At 39.1% G+C, this 13,573-nt stretch overlaps 1 protein-coding gene across 5 annotated transcripts in view; it reads right to left on the reverse strand.

The window, feature by feature from the left end:
- Tnpo1 (transportin 1) overlaps nucleotides 1-13,573 on the reverse strand; it is an 85,631-nt gene that overhangs the window by 14,545 nt on the left and 57,513 nt on the right. For all 5 annotated transcript variants that reach the window (XR_009592398.1, XM_021653129.2, XM_060385618.1 and 2 more), the window contains exons 9-18: nucleotides 11,516-11,634; nucleotides 10,795-10,855; nucleotides 10,022-10,190; nucleotides 6,459-6,611; nucleotides 5,367-5,592; nucleotides 3,765-3,936; nucleotides 2,454-2,540; nucleotides 1,569-1,676; nucleotides 1,266-1,424; nucleotides 1,103-1,190 (exon numbers count right to left, since the gene is read on the reverse strand). Coding sequence is in view for 4 of the 5 variants with exons in the window: in XM_021653129.2 (XP_021508804.1) it covers nucleotides 1,103-1,190; nucleotides 1,266-1,424; nucleotides 1,569-1,676; nucleotides 2,454-2,540; nucleotides 3,765-3,936; nucleotides 5,367-5,592; nucleotides 6,459-6,611; nucleotides 10,022-10,190; nucleotides 10,795-10,855; nucleotides 11,516-11,634 (1,342 nt within the window). In the remaining variant the exon portion in view is untranslated. The remainder of the gene's footprint in view (nucleotides 1-1,102; nucleotides 1,191-1,265; nucleotides 1,425-1,568; nucleotides 1,677-2,453; nucleotides 2,541-3,764; nucleotides 3,937-5,366; nucleotides 5,593-6,458; nucleotides 6,612-10,021; nucleotides 10,191-10,794; nucleotides 10,856-11,515; nucleotides 11,635-13,573) is intronic.

The raw sequence follows: 13,573 nt of genomic DNA on the forward strand, positions 1-13,573 counted from the left end.
CACTTGCTACTCTCCCAGGGGATTAAGATTCAGCTCCCAGCAGCCAAATGAGGTGCTTACGCTGTTCTTAACTATCGTGCTCTGGCCTCTCTGGATATGTGTACGCATACAGTGCGTACAATGCATGCTGGCATACACACATGAACAGAAATAGAAAAACCTTTAAGAGCTCCACACCTCCACTCTTTAGTCTGGATCAAACTGGGGCTTAGTGTCTAATCTACGAGCTAATTACGGTGAGAACTGAGAAACAGTGTGTGACCACAGACACTCAAAACAGTACACTCAAAACAGCCGTAAACTCACGACAAAACCTTAGATCTTTTGAGCAGCGAAAAACTATTACAAGAAAGAAATTTTGAGAGAAATCCTGAAATTCTGGGTTTAAAAATACCCATTGTCTTTGTGTCTACGGAAGCAACATGGCTTAATGTGTCTTGACAAAAAAAAAAGGTTTGCTACGTATTTGTATGAGTAGATTCTCATACCAAAAACTTAAAGACTTAACATACCATATATAGTTCATATCACTTTAAGTACAAAAATAATAATGATTCAAAAGTATATTCCTACTGGGTGTGGTGGCTTACACCTTCATCCCAGCACTGGAAAGTAGAGGCAGGTCTATCTTTGTAAATTCTACGCCAGTCAGAGATATATAATAAGAAAAAAATGAAAAATAAAAAACCATATTCCTATCAAATAAAATGCTATCTGGATTGTTATAAATTAATATTACATAAATAAAACAATCATGGAGCTGGAAAGATAGCTCAGTGATTAAGAGTACTATCTGCTCTTCTCGGGTTCAATTCCCAGCACCCACACGGCAGCTCACTGTCTATACTGCCAATTCCAAGAGATCTGACACCTTCACATTAATGCATATAAAATAAAATTAAAAAAAAAAAATCACAACCCCCAACATTCTCTAAACTGGCACTATTTAAACATCCCCAGATACAGTGTTCAATGATGTTAAAGGAAATGACACAATTTCCCCAATTCAGCCTGTTTTAGTAAAATGTACACTTTACTTTTAATAAAATAAAGAATTAAGACAGGTATGATACCCAACACCCAAAGCAGAAAACATTCATACCTATACAAGGCTTGACATGCTGAAAACAAGCTTTAGTCAGATCACCTAGTAACGCAAAAGAACTCTGCCGAACTTCAGGCATTTTATCCTACAAGAAATAAGAAATTAACTTCTTGTAACACAAAGAAGCAGGTTCCAAGTCACTCACTCTTATAAGTCTTACCTGCATACATTGATACATTAGTGTTAGGATGTTACTTCGGGCTACAAGCTGTTCGATGTTGCCTCCCAGTCCTTCAGCCAGGCCACTGAGTAAGTCAAGAGCCACAATCATAAAATCTTTATCTGGAGCTTCATATTGTTCTGGTTGAGCATTGTTCAGCTGAAAATAAACACACAGTTTTGTTGTTACATACTGAAGAAGCATGTACACATTACACGTATCACTAAAAAAAGTTTATGATTGTCAGGAAGGAGAAAATATTAAAAAAAAACAAACAAACAAAAAAACAAAAACACAACATACCATTGCTTGTGCTAGAGTCTTCTGTACTAGGTTTACACAACGCTGATACACAGGTTCACAATATGGAAGGAAGCCAGACTGCAAGGCTGTGGCAACAGATGAGAGGCACTAGAAAGAATCAAGGTACACACTAAGTTTTCAGATGACAGTAGAGAACGTAAGCGCTTTAAATTAAGCAAAAAAAGTCTACATCATTTATGCATCTGTTCTGATGCTGCTGTGGAGGGTTTACCTTCTTCAACCTCAGTCACAGTCAATTTGTCAATCAGAACAAAAGTAAACTTACATTGTATCAGGTCGTATACGTCATCTAGATGTGATTTGAATTACACAGAAGATGCACAGGACATTGTAAGCTATACACAAACATGGCATACACTCGAGCGTGAGAACAGATTCTGGTGGGAGGAACTGAGTCTGCCAGCAGACGACTGAGCCTATGGTACAGCAGTGGCATGACTGTCCTGGAGTAACCAACCACTTTGTAATGTAATCAAGGTCTGTTCCACAGGAGAGAGCCCCTGCTTGGCCCTGGAGGCCACAAACTACTGGAGGGAAGCTGTTTTGCTAGGTGGACATGTTGTAAAACTACCGTCTCAATGTTTATGCTTAGAGCAGTGTATTACTGATGCCTCCAACCTTGGTCAGAGAAGCTGGAGGAGGAGTGCCATAAAAACGCTATCTTCTGGATATGACCAGGCCATTTCATTCATGAACTCACAATGGCACAAGATCAAGCGGGTCAATATTCTAAAATGGATGGAGGAGGGGCTCATGAAGGCCACCCATAGTTGACATTTTATCACATACACACATTTTGGTTTAGAACATGTCTGTGATGAAATTACACTGTTGGAATAACCACACATCAACAGCTTAGCATACCTCAAGTAAAGGGAAAAGATCTTTGTCTTCATCCTTTAACATGTTCCATTTCTGGATCAGAGGAGGCATTAGCATCTGAATATATTCCTGTTTACAGTAATGAAAACAAAAGGCTTCACTATCATCTACAAACAAGTACATTTGATTCTCTAAAAACTAAAGCCCATTTGGAACAACTGTGCTAAATTTTTAAGTGTTTTAAGAATCATTCTTCACTTTACAGTTCTCTTTTAAACTTTTAAGTTTTTCTACTTTATCTCTACTTTCTAATTTCTATGACCCTGATCAAAAGTACCTTATTCCATTAAAATCCACTACTTGAGTTTTCTCCCCATCACCCTTTTTCCCCCCTCATTTTTCAGACAGTCTCACTATACAGCCCTGGCAGACCTGAAATTCACTATGTAGTCAAAGCTGGCACAAAGTCAGAGATCCACTTGCCTCTGCTTCCCAAGAGCTGGGATTAAAAGTCTATGTTACTAAACCCAGCATAATCCATAATTTGTTAAATCATGGGTTTTATTCGTAAGTGACTTTGGGAGTGAGAAGGGCTGGCTGTGGCCTATAACATTAATGACTTACAATACATTTACAATAATTAAACAAAACACAGACAATAAATCACTACCTACTCCTCAATTAACCAAACCAGCCAACACCAAAGCAAACCAAAGCTAACTGTCTTGCTCCAATTTTGAGTGTAATTAAAAACAAACAAACAAAGAAACAAAAAAAGTTAAGGGACAGTGACCACATCTTATCAAATTGTTTTCAGCAGAGACATTTAAGTTATGTTAAAATTTTTAAAGAATTATCTTCAAACCCCCACCTCATATGCCACACCACCACAGGCAAGGCACTGCACTGCTCCATCTATCATTCCTACTATCAAGAGAATAATATCACTTATCATTCTCCATCTATCATTCCTACTCTTAACTTTTACACAGTAGACCCAGAATGCCTGGTACACTCTGAAGAGAAAGTGGTGTCAAGATGGAGAAGCTTTGAAGCCAGTGTTAATAAAATGGTGCTTACGTGGAACCAAGTAAATGTGGAAATGCAGAGTACAAAATCTTTTTTTCCCCTTCCCTCCCTGCATTTAAAGTGCATGCACTAGTTTCCACACTAACCATAAGCTTATTTCAACAGCGGACCTTTCATAATTCTCAAAGGCACAAAACCCAACTGTTCACACCTGTCAATCTTTTCACTTTGAAATATACACTATGTATAAGTGTATATTTATACACTATGTACTTATTGCAGCTTGTTCTAATGTCCCCAGAGCAGTCACTCTCAGGTCCTTACTGGCTTGTTTAAATGATGTCCCACTGAATCTGCTAGTGTCCCTATGGCATCGTACAGAATGAGCAGGTTCTTATGCTGGTATTTACTGAAGGCGAAGACGAGGGTATCGAGTATGTAAGCAAGGTACGGGACGAGCTCTGTACAAGCCTCCTCTTCTAAAGTAGCGAAGGCACTAGAATGAAAAGAAACACATAGGACATGAAGTTTCCTGTTCACAGAAGATTAGACTTCACATCATGCATACCTCTCACTGCCTCATTCAATATGCTTACTTTGGTTTTAAACATTTTTCATTTCTCTTAAAAATTATTTATTTTTTGCCTGAGTCTGTGCATGTGGCACCACATGCATGCAGGAGCCCTCAAAGGTTATAACAAACATCTTATTTCCTAAAATGGAGTTGCAGATGATGGTGAGAATTGAACCCAGGCCCTCTACAAAAGTAGTTTAGTGTTGTTCAGCACTGAGCCATCTCTCCAGTGTGCCCTCTCCCTTTTTAAAAACTTGAAGACAGTGTCTCATTATGTAGCACCTGGCTTTTGTTTTATACTCTCTACAAATGGCATCACATCCTGGCCCACTTTTCCTTCTTTCTTTTTGTGTTTTTGTTGTTGTTTAAACAGGATTTTTATGTATAGCCCTGGCTCTCCTGGAACTTGCTCCATAGACCAGGCTGGCCTTGAACTCAAGAGACCCACTTGCAAAAGTGTGTAACCTCCCACCTGGCTCTTCCTTTCTTAATGCGCTACAGTGGTGAGACCTAAAGCTATTAAGGCTCTGGCCCTTGTATTTACTCAACAAGTTTATTTGGTGCTTACTATTTATGTACTCAAAGTGCTGGGAATGCAGCAATCTGAAGTGTAAACTCTAGATCACAGAGTTAAAAACAAAAACCAGACACATTAGTGACGGCTTCTAATTCCACAACTGGGAAGGCATGTGCTAAGCCAGCCTACCTACGAGGGAAGTCCAGGAATACGCAGTCAATGGTGAGCTGGGAGGGCAGCCAGATGGCCGAGCACTTGCCTGGCATGTGTGAGTATCTGGTATTTGATTCCTAAACCACAAACGGGTCAATGGTAAAAGTAATTTAAAGAATTATAAATGTAATGGCAGGCCCCCTTGCTCGAGGAAACACAAAGTAGTAGTAATAAAAGCATGTAATTTTGATGTGAGAAGAGTGCCCCCAAATCCAACAGCCCGGCTACTGGGACACATTCATCAAGCACACAGCACCACAGTGTGTGCATCAAAAGTCAGCAGGACATTCTATCTTTAAGTGATGGCAGTGGAGCAGCAGACTGAAGAAGTATCCACAATTTGGTTATTCTTTTGTAATACTTTAGTTGACAGAACGAGGAGAAAAGCAAAGGCTTATACTTCTGGCTAAAAGTCACATTTTGTCTAACAAAACTATTACATAAACTATTTCCTTGCCAAACTTAAAATATGGTAATGTGAAAACACCCCAGAGCTACAAATCAGTCCTATTATAACTTAACCAATGAAAACTAAATTTCCCATCATAACCACAACATTCCACTATTGGTTCAAAACCAGGCTCTCACTTTCACAACAGACACTGTCATGAACCTGTCCCACCTGCAAGCGGCTTCTTGTACTCTCTTGTTGCTATCCAGGATACGCTTCAGCAATTCTGTCATTAATGGCTTCAGGTATGTATCTGGTGGTTGGCTGACTACCCAGTGTGCATAGCGGCTAAGAGTCCAGCAGGTGATAGAACGCACAAGAGCCTTTTTATCAGAGAGGCACTGAATAAGGTGAGGAATGAGCTCTGGCAGGTATGGAATCATGCCTTGCATGCATCCTAGGAAAGAACAGCAATCTTTCAAAAGGTGTTAAACCCAACCGTGTACAGAACCAACACAAGCATGCATAAAAACATTTAGCATATAAAAAACATTTCCAGTGCTAGGAACAGAAAACTTGATACCAAATTATTTTAAAATAACAAATCCGAGACAGGCTTGGTGGTGCACGCCTTCAATCTCAGCACTCTGGGAGGCAGAGGGAAGATAGCTGTGAGTTCAAGCTCAGCCTAGTCTACAAAGAAAGTACAGGACAGACAAGGCCACACAGAGAAACCCTGTCTTAAAACAAACAAACAAAAAATCAAACAAACCAAAAAATAAAATTGTTAACAAATCAGAACTAATTGTTCTTAGGTATCTTACAGGAGGTTAAAATTACATTCTCTTTTCTGTTATAAAAATTGTTTTAAAAGCACCTACAAAATGTTTTGAGATAGATGTTTACAATGAAGACAGGACAAAACAAAATCCTTTATAGTTTATGATGACACTCTTATCAAGTTCCCAGATTTACTTGAGGAATAAAGCTATTTCTTGAGCAACAGCCCTTAGATTTCTTTCAGTTTCACTTACTGTAACAAAAACACCCATGATCACATGGCTGGCATAGCTGGCTGGGATCAGAAGTAGACCGTGATTGTTTATAAGGAGAGCGTGGTAACTAGCAGAAGCGTCTGAATTCAGTCATCTCTTTGAACTCGTGTGGATCACAGTCTTGTCTACCACATACATACTGGCATTGCAAACAGTTAGGCAGTATATGAATTCAGGGCCAAGTTTCAGCTTCTTTGGTTAACAATTCCTTATAGCACCTAGCCTTGTTAGAATCTATCAAGAGCTTTGTAATTTAAGCTGGCCTTACCTTCTGCAATTGCTCCTAAAACCAAGATGCCTGATTCTTTAACAACCCATTCATGATGGAAAAGCAATTCTTTCAAAAGTGGCAAAATATGTGGCAAGAGCTCATCACGATAAACGTTTGCCAGAACATCGAGAGCAGCAGCGGAACATTTTCCTGAGGAAATAAGTTTTGTGACAGAGTTAACGAATTTATTAAGATACATTATTCTGTACTTGATCACAGAATTCTTTGTGGAAAAATCAAACATGTTCTACTTAACCCTATGCTTCCAGAAGGCCATGATTATTGTTAAAATTCTATGGTCACTATTGTTAAAAATGTGCTCATTTTAAGCAAACAGACAAAAGGTCACACTGAAAACTGAGTTTCACCCGGGGCTAGGCCTGTTACTGGCACATGTTTTTAATCCCAGCACTCGGGGAAGATCTCTCAAACCCAGCCTGCCTGACACTGGGTTCCAGACTAGTGAAGGTTATATGAGACCCTGTCTCAAACAAACAAAACACCTAAACTTGGTTCTACTTAACATTTTTAGTAGTAGGTAATTTAGAATCAAGTATATCATTTCTTATTTGGACATTAAACAAGTAAACTGGAACAAAAGTCATTATCATATAAAATATGCTACAACAATTTTTTACAAGAGAATTAACTATGGTACTAAGATTTCACTAATATAACAAAGATAAGTATACATTTTTTCCAATGTGAAGTAGAGATAGCAAATAGCTGCTTACAAACTTTAGTCAATGGCAAAAATTTTGTACAACTGTTAGAGAATGTTTTTGTACACTGTGTTTTTAAATGCTTATTTCTGTACCCAGAGATCTTATTGCAGTCTGGATTTTGGCCTTATCATAGATTGGTTAATAAAGAGCTGAACAGCCAATAGTTGGGCATGAGAGATAAGCTGGGACTTCCAATCCCAAGCAGGGGGTCTCTGGATGGGAACTAGAGAGAGGAGTCTTTTGTAAGGACACTTGGCTGAAAAGTAGGCCAAGCCAGTATAGGTGGGTTAGAACAGCTCAGTATCTGCCCAGCTATAGTGCCTCAAGCTCTTAATAACATTAATAGGTCTCCATGCCGTTATTCAGGGGCTAAGATGGGCATAGAAAGCCCATATTTTTATAACAGTAAGAGCTGTTACATTGCCTACAAAAACCACTTCATCCATTAGGTCTATAAATACATATGGTAGATCTGTACAACTGACTAGCACACAGATAAGACAACAAAAGAAAATTTCGATGTGCTGAAGATAAACAGAAGAACAGTAGAGTACATAAAATCTGAGGTCAATTTTAAAAATCTGGCTTTATTCCTAAAAGCCTCAATAGGATTTTCCTTGCAAAGAGCTTCTGGCCAGGTTATAAAGATAAATGGAGTACAAGCACTTGTTGAATGAAACTTGCTGTTAGTACCATCTATGCCAACCTTCAGTAATCCCCTTACACACTCAGAGTTGCTGAAATGACTAAATGTAATATGCACATCAAGTTTTTGGCATAGTGCATAGCAAATTAGATATTTTAAATTATAAAAGTTAGATGTAAGAAACTGAACAGGCAGAATAGGAATTATGACACACATCGTAAGATAACCATAAAAGCTGTTAGAAACACCACCGCTTTGGAAAATACTAAGGGCATGAGTCCTTACCAGGGCACTTTTTTTTTTGCAGGGGGATCTAATGTGTATGCTCATTGTCATCACTTGTATATACAATGTCAGCATATTATAATGTGTAGGGCAATCCTCACAAGAATGAAATTATAATATGCTGCAGGGCAATCCTCACAAGAATGAAATTATGTGATCCCAAATTTTTAGTAATGGGAAAGCCTGGATTAGAGCAGCAGGGTTTTAAAATCCAGCTAGCAAGCAAAAACAAAACAGGAGAGCCATTTGCTGAGGTTCTTGTCATGTGGGAACCACACTGCTGCTAAGGGCATCTTTTAAGCAAGGAAATGGCACCCTGGTATCCTAAGCTGAGGTTAGTTGACCCAATTACTTCGTGAAATCAGAACCACTTTTCAGAAGATATGCCCACTGTCTAGTCTATGGCTGGAGAGGAAATGTGATGTCAGCCTCCAGGGTGATTTCCAAGGCTTCAGTCCAAGCCAGGTAAACAAACAAGCTCCTACTCTTCAGTAAGAGTGTGGGCTGCCTGGCTGGAGAGATGGCTCAACAGTAAGAATGCCGCTCCTGCAGATGACTTGGGTTCAATTCCCAGTACTCACACGATAGCTCACAACCATCTGATTGCAGTTTCAGGGGATCTGATGCCTTCTGGTCTCCTCTGGCACCAGTCACTTGGTGTAGAGACATATATACACAGGCAAACCACCCACACCGAGTAACAACAACAAAAAGAGCTGGACAGTGGTGGCTTACACTTTTAATCTCAGCACTCAGGAGGCAAAGGAGAATCACTGAGTTCCAGGACAGTCAAAACTAACTACACACAGAGAAAGCCTGTCTCAAAAACAAACAAACAAACAAAGAAATGTGAGTTTGAACGCCAGTTCCACAAGTCATGAGTTTCCAGGTTTGGGGTTGAGGGTGGGGGGGGGGGGCAAAAGCCAACAGACTTTAAAAATATGTTTTTTAAAGTTTTGAATATACAAAATGAAGAACCTCCCTATTCTTAACACCAATTATATCAAGCATACAAAAACTTGTTGGGAAAAGAGAAAAAGCCTTTTAAAAAATTTAATGATGTGTAGGGTGTAGTAATGGTGCATGCCCACAATATTTACACCAGGAAGCAGAGGTAGATGGATTGACACAATTTTGAGGTCAGCCTGTTCTAGAGAGTGAGATCCAGACCAGAGAGGGCTACTTAGTAGCCTGGGGACGTTGAGTACGGAAGAGAAATCCAACAAATAAGATGAATATGATGATTAGTGTTACAAGAACATGCTTTAAAAGAAATAAAAACTAAACATTCCTACTCATATTCATTACAGTGGCAATAGGACAAGACACATGAACACTTTGATGCTGGTGGTGGGAAAGTACAATAGTGCAGCCACTATGGCAAACGAGCTGGTGGTTACAGTATCACAACCCAGCAACCTTGCTGGATACATTTGCCAACAGCCCAGAAAACATGTCCACACAAAAACCTGAACATCAATTTTCACGGATCATGACTCCCCACACCAAAATGGAAAACACAATGCCAATAACGAATGGGAAAATATACAGGAAAGAACTATGGATACATGCTATAACACGGATGAGCCCTAAAACATCAAAACCTAGTCAGAAAGGATTATTTATAAGCAGCAAATCCTTAGAGAGACATAGAGATTGATAGCTAGTGGGGATGGAAGTAACAAAAATATCCCACATTTATGATTATGGTGACAGCTGGACAGATTTACAAATAAAACTCATTGTATTACTATTTTTTTTTTCTTGACAAAGGGCCTTTGCTACATAGTTCAGGCTGAAATCAAACTTTTGAACCTCCCCTTCAGCTTCCTAAGAACTAGATCACATGCCAACAACAGAATTACTCCAAGTAAGCAACCGTGCTTTACACCCATCTGACTTACTCAGATTCCAGTCAGAAATTGTATCATCATCATCAATTTCATCATCATCATCATCTTCCTCTTCAATTCCATCCTCTTCATGCTGCTGAGCCACTGTCCTGGAGCGATGAAATCGTGGCCTTATATCCTGTTCACTATCAGGAATTGTTTCGTCTTCTTCAACATCCCCCTGTTATTTCAGACAGAAACCTTCAGTGGCTATTCCACTTTAAGCTATTAATACCAACATGAGTAAAGGAACCAGAATATCATATGGGTCATGCACAGGATGCTGGAATGTTTTTTTTTTTTTTTCTGAGTGAGAACTACTCCCCTCTGCAGTAAACAGGTCCCTGAGGAAGGGACAATAGAGCATATGATACTTGCTAGGCTTTTAGGCCCTTTTAGTTGGTGCTGTAAGAGTAACCTAGATCAAACTCAGATCAGTGTATTTAAAATGAACCCCAGAGAGCATAAGATGGACCTAAATAAAACAAATTACAAACTAAAAACTAAAATAATCTCCAAATAGCTTTGGTGGAAGTAAATTAAGGAAAACCCAGTCATTATCAATTAAGGTATTACTTATTGCCATGAAAATCCATTATACTTGTTCTATCTTTGAACATCTGTAACCTATTAAATATAACAGGGTACCTTTATATAGGGGCTATCCTAAAACAAACAAACAAACAAACAAACAAACAAACAAACAAAACATCCTACTGATCAATTTCAAAGCTGTATTATCAATACAGATATTATCTTCCCTAGTCAGAGAACAGTTTCCTTACCTTAAGCAGAATAATATCTATATCTGAGTACTTCATGCCATTCACTAACACAGGAATCAACCTAAGAGAGAATTCATGAAACAAAGATCAACAGTATTTTTTTAAAAGATTTACTATGTATACATAGTATACTATGTATCCTGCATGTAGGCCTGCAGGCCACAAGAGGGCACCAGATCACTTTATAGGTGGCTGGGAATTCATCTCAGGACCTTTGGAAGGGCAGCCACCTCTCCAGCCCAATTTTAAGTCATCTTAACGACCTTACATACACTAACTAACCCAATGATAACAACAGTAACAATATAGTCTTTGAGCATATCCCGGGCTACATCACTGTCCACATTAACTGAGGAATATGTACAGGCTAGTTTTAAGAAACATGGATCAGCTAATAATGTTACAGAATAAAAGACCAATAGTAATTTTTTTTTTTTTGACCAATAGTAATTAAACAATGCAATTATGCCTATCTGTCTGTCTAGGTAGGGCTTCAGGACACGCTGTCCTCTGGCCTCCACACGCCTATTTTGGCACTTGTGCATCTTCACCCAACACATGAACAAACTATTTTCATGTCATTTTAAAAAGGTAATCCTGAAAAACCTATTCATATCAATAACAAAGTGACCCTTTTGGAGGCCCCATCTATGGTGAGAGGAAAAACTTTATGAAGATGAGTGTGCTTAGGACAAGCAGCACACATAATCACAACACTTACTTAGGTAGATGCCTTACAAGTACATCTTTGCATATTGGCTGTTCAGCCAACGTCAGCCAGAATTCACATGCCTCCAAAGCCACGTTCTCATCTTGGTCTTGGGTCCTCTGCAGCATGTACTGTGAAGAGAGTCCATATTGTTCATCAGCTTAACCCTGATAACAAATGGTATTTTAGTCCTAATCTGCCTATACTGCAAGTCATGGTTTCCAATATGTACTTCTCTCCTTTAAAACAGGCTAGAACTGAAGAACTACTGTTTTTTGTTGTTCCCCCCGTCTCCCAAGACAGGGTCTTGGACTCACTTTGCAGACCAGGCTGGCCTTAAACTCAAAGCGATCTACCTGCCTCTGCCTCCCTGAGAGCTAGGATTACAGGCTTGACCCACTATACCCAACTCAAGAACCACTGTGTAAGAATGAAGTTTTTATGTGTATGTATTATTGATCTACTTCTGTTCAGGGGTGTTTAAGAAACTGTTGGAATTTTCTGACATATCAATGTTAATCAGAAAAAACAAAAATAACTTCATACATGTTCCTTAAAATAAAAAAAAATCTTTTTAAATTAACAAAACAAACTGTCTCTTGCAGACAAACCTTTTTTCCATATTAAAAATGATGTTGAATCAATATTTTTTACTTTAGAAAAAAAACCACATTTCCTTCCTTTTCTGTCTTTGACCTCTGGAGTCAGGGTCTCAGTACAGATCCCAGGTTGGCCCGGATCTCACCCTGTAGCTCATCTGGCCTCACACCTAGGCTCCTGAGTGCTGGGACTACAGGTGTGCACCAGACCTAGCTCTCAATATTTCTTAACTACAATCGGTCATTTCAACAAGTTATTTTATCATGACCTCTGAACACACCAAGCTGAATTCACTCATGTGATTTCCCAGTATACTTGGGATGGAAGTCAAAGTCAGTCCAAACATTTCTAGGGCACCGTTTCTTCTCGACGGAAACATGCCACACATGGTACCTGTCACAGGCCTGTTCTACTGCTCGTCACCTATTATGCTTCAGAGCAGCACGACATCAAGTGCTACATAATATTATAAAGTCAGGCTCCCTAGGTGTGACCTACACCAAGTGATACAATGCTTAACTTTATGATTATCTTCAAACTCAATTTTTCAACCTATTAGAGTTGACTTCATAGACAAAACAGACTCAAAGATACCATTTCTATACTTCTGACAACAGAAGATGCTGCACAAAGTGGATGCCAGTATTTTTTCTAATACACGAAAGACTTTATTTAATATTAATATATATTTTGTGTGCCTGCTCATCTGTGTGTGCACCTTGTATACAAAGTGCCCACTGAAGCCAGAAGAGGGAGTGGATCTCTTTGAATTGGAATTACAAGCAGCTGTGAGCCTCCATGAGCGCTAGGGATAGACCTCCAACTTCTTCAAGAGTATTAAGCACTCTCACCCACTGAGACATCTCTACAGAGTCTAACACACTGTAACTCCATTTCTAAGAGGTCTTATCTCACCACACAATACAAAACTGGAAACACAAGTAAGGCTCTAGAAAACATACAGCTTCAGGTACTTTGGAAGCCATATAAACAAACAGGATTACATTCAGAAATGTAAAATAAAAGCGTGACTCTACTGGCACTGAATACAGCCTAAACCTTTCATCTATCTTATATAGTCCTTCACTTAAACAGTGCAACTGATGAAGTTTTCTAGTACATTTACTTTAACCACACATCTGAAAGAGGACCTTTTAAAATCTACATGGTTTGTACATGAAACTAAGGGTCAATCTCTTCCTCCTCCTTTTCCTGGTTTTTCCACCCAGGGTTTCTCTGTGTAGCCCTGGCTATCACAGAACTCGCTCTGCATACCAGGCTGGCCTGCCTCTGCCTCCCCAGTGCTGGGATTAAAGGCAACTGTTCCACCACCGCCCAGTCAATGGCTTTCTTGCTTAGAAAAGTCACACTTTCTGTAAGTGACAAAATCAGTACAATTTTATTGATAATGGGAAGAAAGCAAACTCAATTTTTAATTCTATTTCTAACAACCCCAGAATGTCACCTAAT

Source organism: Meriones unguiculatus, chromosome 6, assembly GCF_030254825.1.
Source record: "Meriones unguiculatus strain TT.TT164.6M chromosome 6, Bangor_MerUng_6.1, whole genome shotgun sequence".
NCBI classification, from domain to species: Eukaryota; Metazoa; Chordata; class Mammalia; order Rodentia; family Muridae; genus Meriones; species Meriones unguiculatus.